Here is a 25,449-nt window from a genome sequence, read left to right as displayed (position 1 = left end):
TTCAGACCCGTCAGCTGTGAAGCATTTACCCTTGGGCGGTGGCTTCAAGTCATGCCTGGACAAGCCTAGGTGCTGGAAGTGATCCAGGCCTACAGCTGTGGAATCAGCGCCAGTATCGGGGAGCATCTGTAAATGTCCTGACACCTTGCCATAGGTGATGGTGATTGTGAATGGCTGAGGACACTCAGCTCTGGCGCGTGAGGTGGAGCTCACTCTCCTGATGTGGCTCGGGTGCTGACCATAGGTGTGTGGGCCACTACTGGGGGACTGAATGTATCCTGTGCTAGCATGTGGGGGCTGCCTACCTCGTTGCCATTGAGGTTTGGACTTGGAAGCAGAGCAGCACTTTTTGTAGTGGCCATCTTGACCACATATTTTGCAGGTAACATTGTTGGCTGGGCACCTAACTGTCCTGGACCAATGCCTCTTTTGCCCACCACTGTCGCATAATGACTCTGCGGCTGGGCATGGTTGCACCTCGTGTAGCCGGCTGCAACTGGTGCAGGGGGTGTCGGGTGTCTTTGCTATGGGTAGGCCAACCTTAACGTTGTGGGTCTTCTTTTTGTCCTTGTACTGGGAGGTGGCCCTTACTGCAGTAGGAGGAGATGTTATTGCTGATGCGGTGTTTCTTGTAGCCTCATAAGTACTGTATAACATTCCTGTACCACCTCATCCAGCAAGCTGGCAGGGGCAAGTGAGATTAGGCGTTGGACTAATTCACTCTCTCGTACTCCCATCAGAATCACTTGCTTGAGCTGAGTCTCCTTACAGACCTTACTCTGGCTTTGGCAAATCTCAACAGTTACAGCTGCATTCTTGAGCCTAACACAGAAGTCATTAAAAGATTCGCCTGCCATCTGTTTGCAACAGAAAAGCTCACGCTGATGTAACGCCTCATTTGTCTGGCCGTTAATGTGCTGCTCCAGCTTGTCCAGCACCTCATTAAAAGGAAGTGTGTCATCTGGCAGCACCTGTAGCTTGTGCTCTAATATGTGTTGGGTCTTGTGAGAGAGGCACAAACGTAACTGGATCAGTTGTTTCCTAAGTGGCAAGCTTGGGAGGTCAGCCATCATAGAATTGTCCACCAATTTCCATTTCCATTCTCTGAAATTTTGAAAGGATACATCTGGAAGGAGTGCTGGTGGTAGGCTGACGATCGCCTTGGGAGGATTTGGGCGTGGGGTGTGACTGGGCGAGGTGGAATGGCTGGTTGTGGGCAGTGAGGGTGGAAAGGTGCTGGAGTGTGGGGGGCGCAGCTGTGAAATGAGGGCTTGAAAACGTGCCGCTTCATCTGGTGCACAGCACTGTTCCTCCTCTCGACGGTGCTCCTCTTCCTCAGCATGACATGCTCGCTTTTGTAATGCCCTTTGCTCCTCCTGGTCCTCCCCAACATAAAAGAGTTGCAATATCCAGTGATGCTTGTGGAGGGGAGGCAGCTTGAAAATGGGGTGAGTCTTTCTCCTTCCTTGGTGACATGGGAGGGGGCTGGTTCTCCCCTGTTGCTGCTGTAGGTTTCTTTTGCCCTTTACCCATGATTGTGTGCGTGGTCTGCTCTGCGGTCAACTCCTCCATGGCTCGGATTGATGCAAAGCAGACAGATGAAAACCCATGAATAAGAAATCTTTTCTACCATTAAATGTTTGGGTGCACATGAGTGCGTGGGAGGTGGTGGTGGTGATGCACGGCCATATGTGACTCTGGCAGCCTCAGTGTGTGCTTAGCCACAGTGGGAAGAGGGGGTATGCCACACCTCTCTCAGACACTGTGCTTTCGCTTGGGTCCTGACCACCATAAAACACCACTGCACTGCATTACACTTGGCACTACAGCACTGCACTGCTCTGCACTACACTAGACACTACAGAACTGCACTACACACACACTCAGGAAGTCACTGAAGGGCATTATCCCACGTCGTCAGGAGTGATGGGGAGATGATACTAGCCATTAATGGTGGATGCACTTGCATGCTGTACTCTGGGTAACTCACTGAGCCATGTGTCTTATTCTCAAGGGCCTGGAACTACCTTCACTTTGGCTGGGTCACAGAAACACTGAGTTACTTAAACGTAGGTTCTGTTTTGCCCAATATGAGTACAAGTGCACAACACAAAAGTTAAGGGGGGTAATGCTCCTTAACAAAACAGAGAGTCCTTACAGCACGAGTGGCGGGGCCTGAATGACGCCAGCGCTGCCTCTTGGCAGGGTAGCCAACTAGTCGAATATACAACCCACATTATTACACATGTACAATATATATATAATATCCCACATGCTCCAACCACGGACCAAAGGGTGACAGCCTCATTTGACGTGCATTACCTGTGATGTATGATGGGGCAGCTGGTGACAGCAAGCAATTCAGGGAGAGGAACTTGGCCAAGGCCTTATGGAAGAAGTACAACACCAAGAATGCTGTGGACAATATACTACTGCGTGTAAAAAGGTTAAGGAGAGCACCCTAAATGCAGTAAGGCACAAGGTGTAGTCTGAGTGCGTTTACCCATTTGCCAGGTTTCCTCCTGTTAGGCAGATCTGCAGGGACATCACTGATCTCTCCCACAAGGCAGGGTTTGAGAAGATGGATGAAGAAGACACTCAGGAGGACCTCAACAGTCACACCAAAATTATTTCCAACAAGGAGTTGACAGAAGTAAAAGAGCAGATGGCACAAGGAGAGGAAGATGGAGAGGAGGTAGAACGATGAGCCCTGCATTAGTGTTGGATTTGAAGACTCTTAAGGAATTTTTATGAATGATGAACTACACCCTCACATTCACACAAACAAACAATCCAAACCCTGCCCAGAGTGATGCAACACTGCTATGTAATAGAGAACGGCTTGTGTATGTACTTCAAGCTACTTGCAGACAAGAATGTGATGTTAGGCAAACACTGATAAGATCATTCTTCCCACCCAAGACATCCAGCAGCATGCAGGAAGAGCAGATGCCCTCCACCAGTGGAGCACTGATGCACCATCCTGACTCACCTGCCTCCATCTCCTCCTCCTATTAACCTGGCTTCCCTTCCCCCCTCAACACTTCCCCACCATTCCCTCCCCACATCGTTCTCCCGCCACCTCACCGCATCGCTCTCCTTGTCTGCTCCTGACGATCTCAAGTGAATACCTAGGGATGCCAGCTCTCCCCTTGCATCGGGGAGGGATGGTGATAAATCAGACAGGTCAAAGACTCACTTAAAGTATCTTGGAAACTTTCTTTCAGGCTTTTGTGGGTGTGTGGCCCTTGACCAAAAACATATCCCCATTGGACCCATGTTATAATTGCCTCACTACAGTATGTGCTAAATCACTATGCAAAGGATTTTCACTTAATGTAAACCTCATCATACAGAGGGGCCCCAACTCCACTTTACCATATTTTCAAATATATAATAATACAGCTGAGTTCCTTGGGTGAATTAGAATCACATAGCAAACAATCCTCCTTATCCCCACACTACCAGAAGTCTTTCTGGAGTTGGGTACAACAATCTACCTTCAACTGTCTATGCCACCTCTACCTTCAACTGTCTACACCACACTACATGCACATTAGATATCACACCTATTTTCACTCCGTTTGCAATGGTCGCTGCATTATTACTAGCAAACGAGGTGGTATCTCAGACTGTGGTAGGGCTGGTGGCACAGGGTCATCCAGGTCACCATCAAGCGACTGTGCAAGCAGCGACTGTTGCAAATTCCATTCATGCTCGTCAGCAGAGAAGTGCAGGTGCGCCCTTATTCTTCACAATATCCGTGGTCTCATCACCAATCTGAATTCAGTTAATATTTTCCTACAGTCCACATCCCCTCTGGCCCTGTTCCTCACAGAACCATAAATCTCTCCCTCTACCGAAATATCCCCATTTTGTTTTCCTGGTTACCATCTCGTCAAAAACTTCCGTAACAAGGGTGGCACCTGTTGTTATATCAAATCTGAATATGCAGTTGACACTGTTCTAAACTTCACTTCAACTAATTTTGATTACTCACTGCATAAACTAAATAATGTAAACATTACCAAATATATCTGTGTAGTCTATCGCTCCCCCAACACTTCTTCAGAACCCAGTGTATTTGACTCCATATCCACACAGTTGAGTGAGCTTAACCTTGCCCTTAGCATCGAAGTTACCATTTTGGGTGATTTTAACGTACATAATGTTGAATGGTTATTGCATTCTGCCAGAACTGATGAAACTGGTCTAGAGTGCGAGCTGTTTGCAGAATCATTTATTCGCACGCAACTGGTAAAGCAACCAACCAGAATACCACATAATCCTGACCATAATGCCCATCTCTTGGCTCTATTCCTAACAAATAATCCAGATCAATACAGGATAGAGGTACTGTCACCACTTGGATCCTCTGACCACAATCTCATCAAAGCCTCATTAGTCAGCTCCCCAAACTTCCCTGTTCTGAACCTGTCAGGGTGACCCAATGGCACTTTGATAGGGCAAACTGAGATGGATCTAGAAATTATCTTGCTGACATTCCATGGCAATCTGTCTTCTCTAGTGAAGTCAATTCTACCCAGTCCCACATTAATGACTTAATACTTGCTGGCATGGATTTATTCATACCAAGTCAACTGTGAAAAGAGTAAGACAGGGTGGAAGTGAAGTTAGCAGGGGAGTGAAAGATAAAAATGGTAGACTACTAGTGGAGAAGGGAGAAAAAGTGAGCAGATGGAGAGAACACTTTAAGGAATTGTTGAACGTAGAGGATGGAAGTAATGCGAGTATAAGTGGCTGGGGAATGGCTGGGAGAAGGAGGGAGGTGAGAAGACAGGAAGAAATCAGTAGGATAGAAGTTGTGGAAGCAATGAAGAAAGTTAAATCAGGGAAAGCCCCACGAATTGATGGAGTGTGTGGTGAAATGCTGAAGCATGGGGGAGAGATAGTAGTAGAATGGATGTGGAAGATGTGCAGATTGGCCTGGGAGGAAGGTAGAGTCCCGGAGGATTGGAAGTCAGGTATGACTGTTCCCTTGTACAAAGGAAAAGGGGAAAAAGAAGTGTGTGGTAATCATAGGGGCATTTGTCTTCTTAGTATGGTAGGAAAGGTGGTATGGTGGGATACTTGTTGACAGAGTCAGAGAAAGAACAGAGAAATTAGTTGGAGAAGAACAAGGAGGCTTTAGGAAGGGAAGAGGTTGTGTAGATCAGATATTCATTCTTAGATCTTTAGTGGAAAAGTTTCTAGAGAGGGGAAAGAGGTTGTATGCGGCTTTCATGGATTTGGAGAAAGCATATGACAGGGTGGATAGACAAGGATTGTGGAAAGTGTTAAGAATATATGGAGTAGATGGAAAGTTGTTGAATGCTGTGAAGAGTATGTACGATGGTGAGAAGGCTGCAGTGCGTGTGGATGGTGAACTAAGTGAATTTTTCTCTTTGAAAGTTGGGTTGAAACAGGGATGTGTCATGTCGCCATGCTTGTTCAATCTGTATATTTTTCATTCATTCATTGCCAGACGCCATGTATCCCAAACGGGGTGGCCAAGGGCTTAGAGTTAATTGTTTTACAGGGAGGGGCACTAATCCTCCACCAACCCCACTTGACACGTAGGGATGCCAACAGCATCTGGTGTTCCCAGGCAGTCACCCATCCAAGTACTAACCTGACCCAACGTTGCATTTGGAGGGGGTAATAAAAGAGGTACAAGGTACGGTAGTGGATGTTGGAGTGGCCCTGGTGAGAGAGGATAGTGTTTGGAAACTCCCTGTACTGTTGTTTGCAGATGATACTGTGTTGTTGAGTGAAGACGAAGGGGAGCTGCAAGGCTTGGTGGATGAGTTTGGGAGAGTGTGTAAGAAACGGAATCTAAAGGTGAATGTAGGGAAGAGTAAAGTGATGGTCTTTGAGAGAGGTGATGTCAGTGAATGTACAGCGAGGTTGGATGGTGAGGATTTGGAAAATGTGAGTACGTTTAAGTACTTGGGTAGTGTGATGAGTAAAGATGGAGGTTTGGAGGGTGAAGTGCTTGAAAGGGTACAGCAGGGAAGAAAGGTTGCTGGTTCTTTGAAAGCAGTGATAAGAAACAGCGAAGTGAGCATGGAAGTGAAAAAGTTACTACATGACAGTATTGTGATACCAACTCTAACGTACGGAAGTGAAACTTGGACGTTGTTGGAAGGGCACAAGTCAAGAGTGAGAGCAGTGGAAATGAGTTATTTAAGAGGAGCCTGTAGAGTCACATGGAGAGACAGGCTGACTAATGAAGATATAAAGGAGCGTTGTGGTGTTGATGTGGATGTGATAGGAAGCGTTATGAGGAACACACTGAGGTGGTTTGGTCATGTGGAGAGGATGGAGGGTGAAAGACTGACGAAGAGAGTGTATGTGAGTGAGGTGGAGGGGGGAAGAGGGAGGGGGAGGCCGAGGATGAGATGGAGGGATGGGGTGGAGAGGTATATGAGAGAGGGGGTGTGAGTTGGGAACAGGGCAGTGAAATGGCGGGGGACAGGGCAACTTGGAGGCGATTTGTTTGTGGCCACCCCAAACGGGATTGAGGCGTCTGGCAATAGATAGATAGATAGATAGAAGTCAACTGTTCACTAAAAGATTGAACTCTCCAAAATGGTTTGATAGCAACTGCGCCAGAGCAACGGCCTAAAAGTCATTAGCATATAACTCTTATATAAAATCCTAAAGCATCTGAATCACTCTGTCAATATAAAATTGCTAATAACCATGCAAAAGCTGTAATAAATCTCACTAAATCAAACATTTTTCAAAATCAACCATCAAAATTACTTAACACCCTAATGACAATAGAATATTCTGGTCAACTCTCAATTCTTTCAATAATAACTTTAACAAGTCATCATCCATTCCCCCACTGAAGTCTTCAGATGGAAACATTACAAAAGACCCATGTGGGAAAGTGAATATCTTTGCCAGTACATTTGGAAGTCAGCCAGAATGTCCCAGTACTACAACTTGACTCTCCTGAAATTGTTCCACTTAAAATACAGATGTGTGTAAAATCCAGGCTACACAATTTACCAACCAACAAAGCTCCAGGCCCAGATGGAATTCCACCAATTGTTTTGAAAAAGTGTTCCCCAGAACTTGCCTCTGTTCCAGCTTAATTATTCAGACTATGCACACGTACGTCTTCATTCCCTAATTCACGGAAAGATGCCAATATCCACCCAATTTCAAAGAAATGAAGTTCCTCTGACCCCACTGATTACAGACCAATAGCTGTCACATCGTTTCTTGGTAAAGTATTTGAAATTTTAATTAATAATTACATAGTTAAACATCCTGAATCCAACATCTTAATTAGTGATAGACAATATGGTTATCACCAAGAAAGATCCACCACTGACATACTCAATCTCCTGACTCATACCATCCATCAATCAACTGACCAACATGGAGAAACTCATGCAGTAGCCCTTCATTTTTCTAAAGCTTTCAACAGTGTGGCACGGTTCCCTGCTGTCCAAACTCCCTTGCTATGGACTAATGTCTTTTGCTCCTCTGCTTTCCCCATACCTAAGCGACAGAAAAATAAGAGTTAAAGTAGATGATGTATATTCTAATTTTCAATCAACACCAGTGTGCCATAGGGATCAGTTCTGGTGCCAACCCTGTTCCTGGTTCATATTAATGATCTCTTATCTGTCACCCACAATCCCATCCATTCATATGGAGATGACTCAACACTTCACAGTTCATTAATACTCAAGCACCCATTTACAAAGTCTAATATCTCTAACTCTCAACTCAGTACAGCCATCTCCATAAATCAAGGCTCATCTAAGATCAATGAATGGGGACAAAACAACCTTGTCTCATTTAATATTAGTAAAACCAAATATATACAATTTACTAACAGACAGATATTGCCAGATTTATATATGACCTTCAATGCTACTAATATTCCCATCTCTAAAAGTAATGAAATTCTCAGTGTCTCACTTAAAAATGCCCTCAGCTGAACCTCTCATGTCAGATCACCTGCTAAAACCGCCTCAAAGAAACCTAGATTATTGTACAGAGTCCGTAACTTCTTCACTGACGAGCAGTTAGCTATAATTTATAAGAGTTGTGTGCGCTCTCAGCTTGAATATTGCTCATCCTTGTGGAATGGATGCGAAGAGGTTGCATTAAAACAACCAGACATACCATAATTCAGTACAAAGCTGTTGGAAATATCAATAACCCTGCTATTATAAATAAACTACCTCCACTACAAGTAAGAAGGAATGTTGCCTCCCTTGCATTATTTTACAGCTACTTTTATGGCAAAATCTCAGACAAAGTTGCATCCATTGTGCCACATCTCCATGCCTTCCCTCATGCCACATGGGCATCTGGTAGCATTCATGACTTGAATGTCACAGAGCCATATTGCAGAACATCTACCTATCAGAATTCGTTTATTCCCCGAACTGCATTTATCTGGAAATCACTTCCCCAGAGTTGTTTCCCCTCAAACTTCAACCCACAGCTGTTCAAGTCCAACTGTTAGATATTTTATGAATGGAGGATACCAGTAATCTGGTGCATTATATCTCTTTATTCATTTGTCCTTCCTCTGTTCTATTAAAAAATAAATAAATACTGTAAATAACAATCTGACCTAAGTAAGATTAAAATGTAAAAGACTTTCTGATAATAAAGGGATTAATGGAGTCCAGTTCTAACCTCATCACACCCATAGATCTCTCATAATATGACAAAGTGTGACAGTATCAAGAATAAACCTGGTATAACTGATACTACGGAGTTAAAACAATACTCTGAACCACCTACCTGTCTCGATTGAAGCAGCAATGTTTAAGAAAATTCTTAAATCCTGTTACAACTGTAGCACCAACTCCTTAAACCTAGAGGGGAGAAACTGCTGAAACCTGACAAATGGTAATGGCAAAATGGAGTTTCCACCACCCTACTTAATCTTCATAACCCTCCAGTTTGAGGACATGTTTATCTTTTATCAATCTGGTTGGTGCTACACAATTTTATTCACCTTATGAATTATCTCTTGGACTAAAGGAGTCAGAAAGTCTCCATTAATCCCTGTAATTCAAGGATGTCTTATCTACTTATTCTATTCTAACTACTGCTCAGGTTGTCATGTCTCTATGGTTGTTCAATTTGCATTTGGATGGAGGTACAAAAGAAATAATAGACTGGGCGGTGGATGCTGGAGTGACTCTAAAGAGAGACGGCAAGCTTCCAGTATTACTGTCTGCTGACAATACTGCATTGTTCTGGGAAGTGACAATGAATGTGAGCTGCAAGGTCTGGTGAATGAGAATAGGAATGTATATAGGAAATAGAATCCAATGTGAATGTAAATAGAAGTTATGGTCTTTGAGAGAAATGAAGCCACAGCATGCACAAAGAGGTCAGAAAACATGGAAATGGAGAATGTGTGTCCATTCAAGTACAATACCTATGTAGTGAAAAGTAAGAACAAAAGTTTGGAGGATGAAGTTCTTAATAGTGTGCAGCAGGGTAGAAAGGTTGCTGGTTCACTGAATGCAGTGATATGGAATAGGGAAGTGGGTATGGAAATAAAAATGCTGCTGCACGACAAAATTGTGATGAATGTTATGAGTACTGGAAATTAGTCATCCGAAAGGAGCATATGGAGTTTCATGGAGAGACAGACAAACAAATGAGGAAGCAATGGAGCACTGTCGTGTTGATGTGGATGTGACTGAAAATGCTAAGAGATGGTTTGACCATGTGGAGGATGGAAAATGAGACTCGCTAGATGTGTGTATCTGAGTGAGGTGAAGGAGGGGAAAAGGAGGAGAGGAGACCAAAATGTTGAGATGGAGGGGGAATGGGGAGGGGGGAGACCAAAAAGGATGAGATGGAGGAGGGAGGGGGAAGGGGGAGACCAAAAGGATGAGATGGTGGGCAGGAGTGAAGAGGGGGGGGCAGGGGTGAGTTGGAGGGAGGACAACCAAATGACAGACAACAGGGCAATGTGCAAGCAATTTGTTTGTGGCAGCCCCTTATGGGATTAAAGCATCTGGCAATAGTCAGACAGACGGAACTACTGCCAGACAGTTTTACTCAGCACAGACAAGAGACTCCTCAAACTGATGTATTTTATAAGAAATCTGAAATGTAAGGGCCTGTAACTGTTATTGTTTAATCCCAGTCAGTCTGGCTGAGTAGACCTGTGGACCACAGGCAAGTGACTGCTTCTGTTGGGTTATCCTACAGGTACAGTACAGTACAGTATAAGAGCTGTCCAAAAAGAAAATGAAGTTTTTAAATAGCGCACCAACTGGCAGCTGTATTGTGATCGCGACAGGAGTACTGTGTACTGGTGACTGAGCTTTAGTCTAACACTGCCGCATCATTGAGTTACACGAGCTTCAATGAACACATGTTAAGTGCACTTGGAAATTTATTGAAAGCTGAACAATGAAGGATCTTGATGAGCAATATGTTTGCATGAAATTTTGTTTCAACTGGGAAAAACTTTTACTTTATGAAAAATGTCATAACGGGTGATGACATGTGGGTGTATGGCTACAATGTAGAAACCAAAAGGCAGTCATCTCAGTGAGTTGGAGCAACGTTACTGCAACCAAAAAAAAAAAAAGCAAGTCAAAGTTGCTCCAATGTGAAGGTAATGTTGATTGTCTTTTCTAACTGGGACAGCGGCATACATTATGAATTGGTTCCACGTGGTCAGACAGCCAATAAGAGTTTCACTTTGATGTCCTGAAGAATTTTAGGGAGGCAGTGTCATGGAAGAGGCCTAAGGTGTGGAAAAACAAAACCTGGTTGCCACACCATGACTATCTATGTATCTATTGCCAGACGCCTCAATCCCATTTGGGGTGGCCACAAACAAATCGCCTCCAAGTCGCCCTGTCCCCCGCCATTTCACTGCCCTGCTCCCAACTCACACCCCCCTCTCTCATATACCTCTCCACCCCATCCCTCCATCTCATCCTCGGCCTCCCCCTCCCTCTTCCCCCCTCCACCTCACTCACATACACTCTCTTCGTCAGTCTTTCACCCTCCATCCTCTCCACATGGCCAAACCACCTCAGTGTGTTCCTCATAACGCTTCCTATCACATCCACATCCACACCACAACGCTCCTTTATATCCTCATTCGTCAGCCTATCTCTCCACGTGACTCTACAGGCTCCTCTTAAATAACTCATTTTCACTGCTCTCACTCTTGACTTGTGCCCTTCCAACAATGTCCAAGCTTCACTTCCGTACGTTAGAGTTGGTATCACAATACTGTCATGTAGTAACTTTTTCACTTCCATGCTCACTTCCCTGTTTCTTATCACTGCTTTCAAAGAACCAGCAACCTTTCTTCCCTGCTGTACCCTTTCAAGCACTTCACCCTCCAAACCTCCATCCTTACTCATCACACTACCCAAGTACTTAAACGTACTCACATTTTCCAATTCCTCACCATCCAACCTCGCTGTACATTCACTGACTTCACCTCTCTCAAAGACCATCACTTTACTCTTCCCTACATTCACCTTTAGATTCCGTTTCTTACACACTCTCTCAAACTCATCCACCAAGCCTTGCAGCTCCCCTTCGTCTTCACTCAACAACACAGTATCATCTGCAAACAACAGTACAGGGACAGACGGATATGGAGGTGTTGGTGTGATGGTTGCGGAGAAATGGGTGGAATATGTTATGGATGTTTTGAGAGTAAGCGATAGGATATTGGTAGTGAAAATTCTGTTGGGAAGAAAGATAGCTGTGATTATATCGGCATATGCTCCACAGGCAGGATTGGATGAATCAGAGAAAGATAGATTTTGGGATGATTTAATACGTGTAGTGGGTGGTATGCGGGATGATGAGATAGTGATTTTGGGAGGGGACTTAAATGGTCATGTAAGTGAAGCAGCACAAGGTTATGAAGGAGTGCATGGGGGATGTGCATATGGTCTAAGGAATGCAGAAGGGGATAGGATACTCGAGTTTGGGGAGGCAACGGACATGATTGTGTGCAACACATATTTTAGGAAAAGAGACAGTAGGTTAATTACGTATAAGTCTGGGGGAAATAGCAGTCAGATAGATTATTTTCTGGTTAGGAGGGCCGATAGGAGGTTAGTGAGGGATGTTAAAGTTATAGGAAGTGAGAAGTGTGTGCAGCAGCACAAACTATTGATTTGTGATATGGTGCTTAAAGAACAAGTGATGAAAAAGAGGACTTATGTACCTAGGAGGAAAATATGGAAGCTGAAAAACCAAGTAGTAAGGGATGCCTTCTATAGCGAGTTGAGGAGAGTGGTGGCTGAACAGGGAGCTGTAGACAGAGGCGTTAATGAACAGTACAGAGCCCTCAAGAACAATTTCTTGAGAGTTACTGATGTAACATGCGGCTGGACAAGAGGACCACCAAGACATAAAGTAACTTGGTGGTGGGATGAGGGTGTAGAAGCTGTAATTAAGGAGAAAAGAAGGCTTTTCCGGGAATGGAAGAAGGGTGGTAGCAAAGAGGAATATTTGGCTGCCAAGCGTAGGGCTAGGAGAGAGGTATACAGGGCAAAGTCTGAGTCACAGAGACAATTACTTGATAACCTAAATCATGGGGAAAGGAAATATATATTTAGGGTGGCAGGTCAGATGAAGAGGGATAATCGGGATATCATAGGTGAGCAGTGTGTGAGGAATGATGAAGGAAGGGTAGTGGTGAACAGTGAGGATATTAAAGATGCATGGAGAGAGCATTATAACCGGTTGTTGAATGAGGAGTTTGACTGGGACAGGGAAGGTTTGGAGCCAGCAGATCCAGTGTCTGGCCCTTAGCCTTTGATTGATACTGCTACTGTGAGTGAGGCAATAGGCAGGATGAGGGTGGGGAAGGCAGCAGGTGTGTCTGGGTTGACTGCCGAAATGTTGAAGGCCTCAGGCGATATTGGGGTGAGTTTAGTCACCGACCTGATAAACAGGATTATTTATGAGTGTGTTGTCCCAGATGATTGGCTGAAGAGTGTAATTGTAAATGTGTATAAAGGGAAGGGTGATGCCCTGGAAAGAGGAAATTATAGAGGTATAAAGCTTTTAGATCAGATAATGAAGGTAATGGAGAGAGTTTTAGAAGGTATGATTAGAGAAAGAGTGAATATTGATGAGATGCAGTTTGGGTTTATGCCAGGTAGGGGGACCACTGATGCCATATTCATTGTTCGACAGCTTCAGGAAAAATATATTGGTAGGAGAAGGGATCTTTATTTTGTTTTTGTTGATTTGGAAAAGGCCTTTGACAGAGTCCCTAGAGAGGTGGTGAAGTGGGCAATGAGAAAGCTTGGCTTGGAGGAGTGGCTGGTTAGGGTGGTTATGGCCATGTATGTGGGCACTCACACCCAGGTGAGAGTGAATGGAGATTTGAGTGATGAGTTCTCCGTGAATGTTGGTGTGCATCAGGGGTCAGTCTTGAGTCCCATGTTGTTTATCATGGTACCTGAAGCCCTTTCACGTGACTTTAGAAACGGACTCCCGTGGGAGTTGTTGTATGCTGATGATTTGGTGTTGATTGCAGAGAATGAAAGGGAGGCGGAGGAAAGGTTTAGGAAGTGGAGAGATGGTATGGGGCAAAAGGGTTTAAGGGTAAATGCAGATAAAACAAAAGTGATGATATCTAGGGTTGGTGGCGGTACTGTCAAAGACGAGGGAGAGTGGCCATGTGCAGTTTGCCACAAGGGCGTGGGAAGTAATTCCATCTTGTGCAGTGTGTGTGATAAACGGGTGCATAAGAGATGTAGTGGTATCAGAGGTAGACTGCGAGATAATGCTGATTTTATGTGTACGGCATGTCGGGGTGAGCAGGTGGAGATCGTCAGACGTGAAAGGATTGAACTTGCTGGTGAATCTCTTGAGTGTGTGGAAGAGTTTTGTTATTTGGGAGACATGTTGTGTGGTGGAGGTGGGTCTGGAGCTAGCTCTGTGGCTAGGGTGAGAAGTGGTTGGAAGAAGTTCAGGGAGCTCTTGCCTCTCCTGACATTGAGAGGGCTCTCCCTATGTGCTAAGGGGTCTTTGTATGCAGCATGTGTTAGGAGTGTAATGCTGTATGGCAGTGAGACCTGGGCAGTGAAGGAGGAAGACATTCGCTGGCTCAGACGTACAGAAATGACAATGATTAGGTGGATGTGCAGTGCATCCCTGCGTCCAAGGCCTGGAGGGGCTGGGTTTACGATGGAAGAGTTGAGAGGTAGGATGGGACTGGAGTGTATTGGTGTTGTGATGAGGAGAGGTAGACTGAGGTGGTCTGGACATGTGGAGAGGATGGGGGATGATAATTGGGTGAGGAAGGTGAGAAGTGTTAATATTGGGGGTGGGGTTGTGAGGGGTAGACCGAGAAAGACATGGGACGAGGTCATTAAGTGTGACCTTAGGGTTAAGGGACTGAACAGGGAGGCTGCAATGGATCGTGGAGCGTGGAGAGCCGCCATTAGGTGACCAAGGCCGACACATGCAAGCATGTTGGAGCCTTTAAAAACGAAACGAAACGATCCTCTCTCACCAGGGCCACTCCAACATCCACTACCCTACCTTGTACCTCTTTTATTACCTCATCCATGTACAGATTGAACAACCATGGAGACATGACACATCCCTGTTTCAAACCAACTTTCAAAGAGAAAAATTCACTTAGTTCACCATCCACACACACAGCAGCCTTCGCACCATCATACATACTCTTCACAGCATTCAACAACTTCCCATCTACTCCATATATTCTTAACACTTTCCACAATCCTTGTCTATCCACCCTGTCATATGCTTTCTCCAAATCCATGAAAGCCGCATACAACTTCTTTCCCTTCTCTAGAAACTTTTCCACTAAAGATCTAAGAATGAATATCTGATCTATACAACCTCTTCCCTTCCTAAAGCCTCCCTGTTCTTCTCCAACTAATTTCTCTGTTCTTTCTCTAACTCTGTCTATAACTATCCTACCATACACTTTTCCTATTATACTAAGAAGACAAATGCCCCTATGATTACCACACACTTCTTTTTCCCTTTTTCCTTTGTACAAGGGAATAATTATACCTGACTTCCAATCCTCCGGGACTCTACCTTCCTCCCAGGCCAATCTGCATATCTTCCACATCCATGCTACTACTATCTCTCCCCCATGCTTCAGAATTTCACCACACACTCCATCAATTCCTGGGGCTTTCCCCGATTTAACTTTCTTCATTGCTTCCACAACTTCTATCCTACTGATTTCTTCCTGTCTTCTCACCTCCCTCCTTCTCCCAGCCATTCCCCAGCCACTTATACTCGCATTACTTCCATCCTCTACCTTCAACAATTCCTTAAAGTGTTCTCTCCATCTGCTCACTTTTTCTCCCTTCTCCACTAGTAACCTACCATTTTTATCTTTCACTCCCCTGCTAACTTCACTTCCACCCTGTCTTACTCTTTTCACTTCTCTCCAGAACATTTTCTTACAGTCCCTCCACTTTACACTCAAATTCCTTCCAAATTCCTCATCCACTCTCTTCTTACTCTCTCTTACTAATCTTTTCACCTCTCTCTTTCTTTCCACATGTAACTCCCTCTTCCGCCTCTCAACTTCTTCCACGCCCCTATTTCTCATCCATTCATTGTATGCTTTCTTCTTTTGTGCCACAGCCTGTTTCACCTCTTCAGTCCACCACGCTGTTCCTTGCACCCCCCTCCGTCTTCTCTTCCTTCCACACACCACATCACATGCTGCACATATTTCTTCTGTAAATATCTTACACACACCTTCCACGTCTCCCATCTGCTCCAATTCATATTTGCCCAATTGTTCCTCCACTTCTCTCTTATACCCTGCCTTTTTCTCATCCTCTTGTAACCTTTCCACTCTCCTTGCAACTACTCCTTCCTCTCGTCTTTCCCTTCTTCTATTCCTCCATCTTACTTGCATTCTAATTCTGGCCACCACCAAGTAGTGGTCAGAAAGTCCACTCCCCCAACCTCTATACACTCTTGCATCCTTTACACATCTTCGCATCCTTTCATCCACACACACATAATCAATCATTGCCTTCCTTTCATTCAGTTCACCACCCACCCTTCTCATCACTCGCCATGTATACCTGTGGATCATTTTATGCCTGAAGAGGGTATTGGCTATCACCAACCCCCTCCCAGCACAAATGTCCACTAACGCACTCTCATTCTCATCTATCTCTGCAGGCACACCCCACTCACTAACTATTCCATCCACCTTCACATTTCCAACTTTACCATTCATATCACCAATCAAAAACACTCTCTCATTCCTTCCAAACTTTTCCATGCACACTTCCACATTTGTCCAGAACTCTTCTCTCACTCTTTTAGCACGATCTTGCGTTGGCGCATACACACACACAATCGCCCACATTTGTATTCCAACTTTCAACTTTACCCACACAATCCTTGACCCAACTGATCCATACTGTCTTACACCATGACAATGCACCTAATCACATGTCACTCCTTATCAGTGACTTTTAGGCTATCGTCCCCCAGCCACCCTAATTTCTGGATTTGGCCCCTGGGGACTCCCCTCCCCCTCTCAAATTTGAAATTCATCCTCAAAGATTACCGATTTCAGTTGATAAAGGAGACTGAAGAAAATTCTTGAAATGCACTAAACACCTGTTCACTCAAGTGTGTGTACCTCGATGACTAAGTGATGTTGGGTGATATGGCTTGTGTTAGACTAAAGCTCGAAGTCTCTCCTATACAGTGCTCCCACTGCGATCATGACAAAGTTGCTAATTGATGCACTCCTGAAAAAATTTGGTTTCTTCCTGGACAGACCTCGTATTTACATCACGCTGGAATCCAACATCCGATTGTGGTCGACATCCACTTACCACAGTCGGACAAAGGTCCTTCCCACAGCAAGGTGCAGGGAAATAAGAGGAGGCTTGGCTCCCTGGCACAATTGTTCCACCTAAGATGCACAGCACCACCAAATGTAGACACATAGTCAGCACTGTACAGTATATGGCAGTAAAAACGAAAGTTGAACAACACTTTTAATTATAAACTCTCTTTTTGCACTGACTTACAGAATCGCAGCCAGGTCATAGTTGCCCTCATAAATGGCACAGGAAACCCATCTGCTCACAACTGTTGCCCGTAGTTCTTCATCGTAGCCCAACCGACACCGTGCCACTGTGTATGCCTCTCGGAAGTGCCTGTGCCTCATCAACACATCTACAGCCTCCTTCATCTGCCAAACAGTACAAATCCTGAATACAATCACCAGTTTTGGTCCTTCAATAAACAGCCAACAGGAATTGTTTTTCTTTTTGTAAAATCCAAAAACTACTGTGAATCAGCCACTACATACAAAGAAGAGACCAATGTAAATGAGTATACATACAAAGAAGTGACCAATGTAAATGACTGAATAAAGTGCATGAAGTGAAAGTATACTACTCATATGCTCGTGGCCTTTGGTTCCTTCTTCCTCGCATTAAAAAAAAAAAAAAAAAAAAAAAAAAAAAAAAATGCCACTTACAAAAGGCAATTAGAGTGGAAACACAGTGGGTGGAAATATCACTTCCTTGAATTTAGGGGGGGCGATGTTACTTCCTTACTACCAACACCTGTCATGTAAGCAACTCCACAACCTTCGTGGCATAGAACATGAAAGAAGGAGGCTGCATATGGGGCTTCTTTGTTTCTCTGCTTCATGTTTAAAATGAAATTATCACTTACTGGGGATTCTGATATATTACTTACCTTCCTTACAACTTTACTTACGTGCACCTTTCCTCCAACTCTCAGGAAATTTATTCCATTAAATTCTTTGCACTCACTTTGGTCACATTTGTTTCTGTACATGCAAAGCCTTCCAGCACTTCACAAGTACAATTCCACTCATGAAGCATTCTGGAGTTATTCCAGAAAATGTTTCTTCACATTACCTTCACTACATTATTTTATCTCTGCATATACCTCATGAGCTACTGCAGGCTCCCCATTCCTGAACCTCTTGACAGCATTCTTTACTTTTACCAATGTTACATTCCAAGGCACCACATTCTTTCACTGTGCACCACCACAACCTATCATGTTTACCTTTGCTCTGTTCTCATCAACCCCAATACAAAGGTCTTCCTCACTGTAACAAAGCAGCACAGAACCATTTGCATACTTCAGATCAGAATACCCCTCCTTCATCTGCCCCACCCCAACAGCTTTACACAACTCTAGTTAAAAGCAAAAGTAGTGAAATGCTTACTGGCTATTATTATTTAGCTTGAAAAAAAAAAAGTACATTACATCCTGACGCCTATGGCGTCTGGATAAACACTCATGAGCACAATATGTCTGAGAAATGGTCTAAAGGATTCATTCACCACTCTTTTCTTGGCTCTGCAGCAGAATGGAGCAAGAACAGACAATGAAGCTAATGAAAGCATAGTGAAACTAAACAGAAAAAAAGCAAATACAAAAAACAGTAGTAAAAGTAGTAGCAGTTGCTACCCAAGGCTAATCTGACTGTGAACCTGGTAGACTATATGTTGAAGCTGCCCCCCACCTGAAGTCCATCATCCCCTTTTCAGAGGATAGGGAGTTGCGGGGTGTTTGCATAACCAGGTAGTGGAGCCACCAAGCTATGACAGTGCCATTGAGTGATGGTACCCTTCTTCAGCACCACAAAAAGCAGTACAAACAGACAATGAAACTAGAGAAAAATAAGAGTTTGACTCTGCCAGATACATAATATGAAGGTACATGTGGATAAGCGTACATGTCAGATGTAACCAGGATTTGGGGGGCTTGAATGATGAATGAATATGTTTGGTCCATTTCATGCTGTTGATCAGTTTTCCCACTATTGTATTATTCCCTTTTCCTCGCTACTTTTACCCTTCCACACTCCACTGCAGGGGGGAAGGGGGAAGGTGAATGACGATGACAACCTGACAATGACAATTATGATGATGATGGATAACAGCGCCTTAACCCCTAAACCGTGGGGTTGTTTTGGCTTGACTTGCGTGTCCCGCTGGGATATTCGCGCTCCGACAGACTTTCCAAAAATATATGCCAAAAATCAGTTATTAGTCCTAGAATATTAAAATTATATATGCATATGGCACATACCTTCAGCTTTCTCCTGCGATGTTTGTTGAGCCTTCGTCAAGTACCATAGGACTTGTGGAGACCTCTGAAGTTGGTTAACGAAGCCTCCACTTTACACTTCCCGACAACCCGTAATATGATTACCACAGCCTGATATTATCACTAGAAACACTATTCTATGATTTTCAAATAGTTTGGAATCCATACAAAAAAAAAAAAAAAAACTGTGGAAGCAATGAAAATTACGAGCGCGTATGACCTTCCCACTTGCGCTCGTTCGCCACTGGTATTCTGTCATATATTATTCGTAAAAATACTCACACTTTATATTCCTATTACTATGTAACACTTATATATATCTTCAGTGTTTATCCATATGTTTCCTTCAGTAATAGTTGTTTATTGTCACTATAGGAATTCAACTTCTCTTTCAGTAAAATACGTAGAGAGCCACGGTTTCACTTTCACTGTCATAACTTCAAGTATATGTACTCATATTTTTATATTACTACTTATTTACATTTCTATTTACATTTTCTGTTGTATTTTCAATATTTACACTTCTATTTTACTTACACAATGTAATACACTGTCACTTGCAGTAACTTATAAAACTATATTACACTGTTCCTTCATATTTACATCCACTGCTTTCACTTGCTATTTACACATTATTTACATTTTCCACTTGCAATTTTAGAACTGCTTCAGGCTGTGGTAATCAAAGAAGCAGGTAAAGCAGAGGGGAACCTGGCACTCAGAGCACTGCTAAGAGGTGCGTTTGTGCTCAGGTGTGCGTCGGGTGGTATGTGCACACGCCTGGCACCTGTGGATCACAGCCTTCCTCTTGGTTGTGGCAGGCATTTGCACCAGTCTGTGACGATCCATGTACACCCTCTGCTCAAGTCTGTCGAGAAGTCTTACTGCATGGCGCCTTGGAGCTGCTGTTGTCACCCTACCATATCTCTCAAGCAGCTGCTGAGCACAAGTCCTGGTGAACACAGGCAGAAAGACTTGGGTGGCTTTACCTTCATCTTGTACAGGATGAAGGCATTCAGCATCATCATGTCTATGAGATGTAGAAAAACTCCCGTACCACCTAGTGTTCTTCCTGACGCAGTCGATCTCTCTAATCATCATGTCGGATTTGTCCACCAGCCGCATGTTGATATTATAGTCTAAGACAGCATCAGGTTTCCTCACAGGTTCGCCTGTCCTACGGTCGACCTTCCCACTGTCTTTCATTTCCCCCTTGTGTACGGTGGTAAGCATGTGCAAGACCCTCTTGTCATGCCACCGTATTGCCAGCATCTTCTCAGACTTACGTAGGTGCATGTCTCCTTGCTGCGAGTTTCCTGCCTCTGGGAATTTGGGGAAGTGGGCGCGATTGCTCTTCACAGTGCCACAGGAGCCGATGCCGTGCTCTGAAAATATTTAGCAAGTTTCGGTGCTGTATAATAGTCGTCAGTATACAGCACGATTCCCACCAAAATACCTTTCAAGCAGCACTTTCACTACACAGCCTGAGAAGGGTGTGCGTTTTGTCCAGATCGACAGTGCTGGCTGAATAGATGACGAAGCCAAGGATGTACCCCATCTTACAGTCGCACAGTACAAAGAACTTAATTCCAAAGCGATGGCATTTGCTTGGAATGTACTGTACAAACCTAAAACATCCTCTGAACAAAACCAGGGATTCGTCTATGACAACCTTCTGAAAGGGGTGGAAGAATAACATAAACTTATCTTTCATTCTGCTCAGAATCTCCCGGATCTTCCAGAGTGGGTTGGTTTGGGAAGGTACATCATTGTTGGCAAAGTGCAGGTTTCCCATGATGTTCCGGAAGCGATCTCTGGCCATGTACTTATTGAAGGTGGATGGGGGTAGTACGGGGTCCATGGACCAGTATTCTTCCAACTCATGCTTCTTTGAGTGTGGCATGAGAAGCATGAGGGCAAAGAACACATACAGCTCCTGCACTCCCAGCACGGTTCACTGTTGCATCTTCGCTGCACCTGCACCACTTGCATCACGTTGTGATTCGTACCTGCTTGTCTCATCACATATGTGCTGCATGACTTCATCATCAAGGAAGGCCAAAAGGAAGTCCACACACTCAGCATCCTCATCAAGAGTGAAGGCAGGCTGTATCCCTGAGGAACTCTCGTCATAATGAAGATGTTCAGGGACGAAATCGGAACCTTCCGTCCACATGAAGGCGTCCAGGATTCCCTGTCGTGGCGGTGTAGGGTGGGTGAGGGTGGAGGGTGGCTGTGAGGCACACTGGGTTGTTTCAAGGCCACTCTCACTGACCCTAGGTTGCCATGTAGCACTAGCAGCCCTTACTCTAGTTGCTACTCTACTTTTACGAGTCAGGGATTTACCTCGTCCCCTATGGCCTACCTTCACTGTAGGTGAGGGTGGAGACTCCGACAACGAAAACTCAGGAGAAAATTCTGCTGAAGATGAGGAAGAAATCAGTGAAGTGGGGCTGGGGGAGCGGGGAAGTGAATCACCTCGGGACTCATGGCGGCCTGGGTCACGCGGGGCCATTGTTCTGGGGCTAACCCGCCACCTTTTCACTCCCTTCCCAAATTCCTTCCCTCTTTGCACTAATGGCTCCTTTCCCTTGGAGCTAAGGATAACTTGGGACACTGAAGCACTCGTGCTAGGAGTTTCTGTAACAATTTCCTCCCTAGGCTCACCACACGATTCACCCGAAGGATCAAAGTCACTATCCATCATTATCATAGATAATTCTGCCAGTTCATGTTTCACTGCCAAGTCACTTAAGTCCTTTACTGCTTACCACATGAGTTTTTCTAGGGGTAGAGGTCACAAGGCCCTTTGCAATGGACGCAGAAGCGGCAGAAATGGCGGGGCCCGAGTGCGACATGGTTTCACCTCAGAGGACGACAAGGAACTGATTCCCGCGGCGTATATGGGTAGGCAAGGGTTGACAAGGTCAATAGGGTGACAGCTGCTAGTTTACATGCTATGAAATGATTGGAAGGAAATCTCGACAATACATAAAAAAATAGGTAGTTCCAGGTGAATGTAAACATCACTTAGGCTTCTCCCTTCCTTTCACATATATATATTTTTATTACGAGAATAGATTATACGGCATATTTCAAGGGGAAATTACCGGGGGAAATTAGCGAACGAGTGCACGTGAGGTGTTGTCAGGTGATAATTAGCCAATTCCAGGTGTATGGCACTATCACTTACCTTATTTCTTTTTTGTATATATTATTTTGTATAAGAAAAGGGCATAGGGCTTAAGTCAATGGATGAAATCAGTGGAAAATTCCGGGGAAGATTTGCTTAGCACAGTGCGGCCAGGCAGGCGAGAGGAGAGGGTAATGGAAGGGAGGTAGGGAGGGGAGTCCAGAATTGGGAAAAATGGCTAAATTGTCAACAATGGATGGAAGTACAGATGAGATTAGGAGTGCTGACTAGTGCTGGACATTGGCAGTACTGATAGATGATACAAACCACCACTTGTAAGCCCGGGAGAATTCAAAATAACACAGAATCATAAAAGTGACGCCCCACGGTATGATCCATAGCGCCCGAGCGTCACGAAAGTGACGCCCTGCAGTTAAGGGGTTAAAAAAAATAAAAAAATAAAAAAGTACAAATGTCTGCACTGACGTAGTGGCATAGCCCCAGATCCACACACTTCTTATGGGACAGGTGAGAACAAGATGATAGACAACAGTCTCCTTGTGCAAAAGTTCACTATGTCCTGTATATAAAATAGTTCTACATAAGAATACTGATGTACGGTACACCCTCGATACAACAAACTAATTGGTACCAGACCCTTGATGTTAAACCAGAACATCGTGCTGTTCGGTAAGTCCCAGGCGTTATGGCTTTTACTGAACAAAGATCATTAAATACAGAGCGTTGTTGGCTGTACAATCATAAACAATCATGTACAGCTAGGTCTAATGAATCTTTTTCTCAATAAATGCTCTATTTACAGCTCCTTTCACAATGCTGGTCACCCACAGACTGATGCAGCATTCTGTGAGGTGTGTGTGTGTGTGTGTGTGTGTGTGTGTGTGTGTGTGTGTGTAGGGACACCACACTGGTTGGTGTTTCCTGCACTAAACAAAATTCGTTAAATGAACATAATGTTCTGCCGGCTCATGGTGGTTCTTAAAACCGAAACTTATCAAAAGAGAGTTTAGTATATTGAGGGTTTATTGTAATATATGCTTAAGTGTTGATTTTAAAAACTTGTTACAGCTTCGGCTCATGGTCTACCCTATTATTACAAAATTTGATTTTGTATCTTTAATTACTGCACCGTTCCTTCAGAATACTGTCATAGTGGTTAGTATGTTGTTGATTTTTGTTCTTTTTATTATTACATAGCAATGAACTGCTTTCCTCTTCCTTCTGCCTGTGGGTGACTCTACACTGAGTGACAAGCCAAATGGTTTCCTGTACACCAGGAAACCATTTACTATGCTGGGTGGTAACCATATAACCAAATTTTGGCTCCTGGTGGTATAGTGGGTAATAAAGGTGATCCAGTTGGATTGAGCCAGCTGATGCTGGGCTGGCATCAGGTGAACATGGAAACAGCTGCAGACTTGTGTTCATTTACACCTTGAAAGGTTCTGTGCATGCCTGCAGGTGTTAGAACTGTCCACCTGATGATGGTTTCCTATGTACAAAGACAACAGTCTTGTGAAATCTGGTGAAAACATCTGTTGAAAGGCTAAAGTTTTCACGCACTCTGCTTTGTGTCATACGGAAGGCTGGTAGCACTGACAAGAGATGCCATTTGTTTCAGGCGATAAACCTGTGGATGTGAGCATATGTTGGTAACTAAGCAAAACACTTTCATATACTGTTTTTCCTAATGCTACTTTTATTTGATAGATACATATGAACAGTTTCTCATCTGTTCTCTTGTTTTACTGCCATATCAGGAACACTGCCATTCAATTAGCTAAAGAACTTTCCTGAAATCTGTTCTCCATCCATCCATCCATAAATCTGTTCTCCTTCTTTATTAATTTCACTTCAAATTAGCTTAAGTTGATATTGTACTTATAAACTGTGACTGTCATTACTTGTCAGCGTCATCAAAACTGTCCAAAGTAATCCCTCCACTATCCAACGTAATAGAGCCAAAGGCATGTCCCGATAGTGGGCACCAGCCTCCTGGACTGGTACTTATGGACCCTAACCAGCCTCCCTTTGAAAGCCATCTAAATAACTCCCTACCGGACATGCATAACACCTATTTAAACCTATTTAAGACCCTATTCACACCAATAATGGACATAAAGCATGAAATAAATGAAAAGGAACCAAAGAATGAGGAATTAGAAGTAACTGTACCTCAGCCAGGGTACTTACATCAAGTTTGTGGCTGCCTTCCTAAGGTTTTGGCAATGGTGAAAACGCTCTTGAAGCAAGTACAGTAATCCAGTGTTGTACTGCACTTAATTCTTTGCACTGTGAGTTATAATTGTTTAACACTGCACATTGTTCTTAACTGCACCACTGCAGTTCTAACCGCCAGTTTAAACTGCCAATTTGCATTCCACAGTTGATCCTTTGCACTCTAAGTTCAAATTTCTTAAAACTGCATAACACTGTAAATTCCCATGTGGTCTAAAGGCGAGGTATTGCAGTATATTCACTGTTTATTCACAAAAAACGAGCACGTGTGGCTTCCAGTGTGATAAGGATCTATTCACAATCGAAGTTTGGAACTGTTGATGTCGGAGAAACAGAGTTGCCGGATCGCAACGGCCACATTACCAATCTCCTTAACTTTCATTACCAAATTTAACTTTTCATTACCAAATTCATAAAGCTAGCATTTATTCTTCACTAATTATATATACAAGTGGAAATACACGTAATCACTCTCCTTATAATTAACAGCATGATTATTTTCACGCTATGTAGGGAAGCAGATTAATCAGAGAGAGCAAATAATCCACCATCTCTATCCTGTGTATCCTCATACATGTGAAAAATCCGTCTGGTAATGCATTATTCTGATTCATTACCAAACGAATTTTTCATTACCAAATTGGGCCACATTTGGTAATGAAAAATAACAAACGGCAACCCTGACAGGGAAGGCAGGAGGGGGGAGGAAGGAAGGGGTGAAGGGGCCATGGTGTAAGCAGCTGTTTGGCGCTGCGCGGCAATTTAAAATTATGAGCGGGAAAAAAATTAGGATTTTGGGGGGATTTTTTTCTTTTTTTGGCCATTTTTCGGTTCCGATGGTCCAGGCCCTCAATGTCCAGTAAGTGGGGATGTCCGGTAAGTGGGGATGTCCAGAAAGTGGGCGTCCGGAAAGAAGAGGGATTACTGTATTTTACATA

General features: G+C 43.9%; 1 protein-coding gene across 1 annotated transcript in view; it reads right to left on the bottom strand.

Annotated features, from left to right (window-relative positions):
• Window positions 1-25,449, bottom strand: part of LOC145403746 (gem-associated protein 5-like) — a 410,271-nt gene that overhangs the window by 82,609 nt on the left and 302,213 nt on the right. The window contains exon 23 of the mRNA XM_080275424.1: window positions 17,052-17,215. Coding sequence (XP_080131550.1) covers window positions 17,052-17,215 — 164 coding nt within the window. The remainder of the gene's footprint in view (window positions 1-17,051; window positions 17,216-25,449) is intronic.

This window comes from Coenobita brevimanus, chromosome 61 (genome assembly GCF_032717465.1).
Source record: "Coenobita brevimanus isolate Jiangsu-jjx chromosome 61, ASM3271746v2, whole genome shotgun sequence".
Classification (NCBI taxonomy): Eukaryota; Metazoa; Arthropoda; class Malacostraca; order Decapoda; family Coenobitidae; genus Coenobita; species Coenobita brevimanus.
The sequence above is the reverse complement of the archived record's forward strand: the minus strand, read 5'-3'. Positions and strand labels throughout refer to the sequence as shown.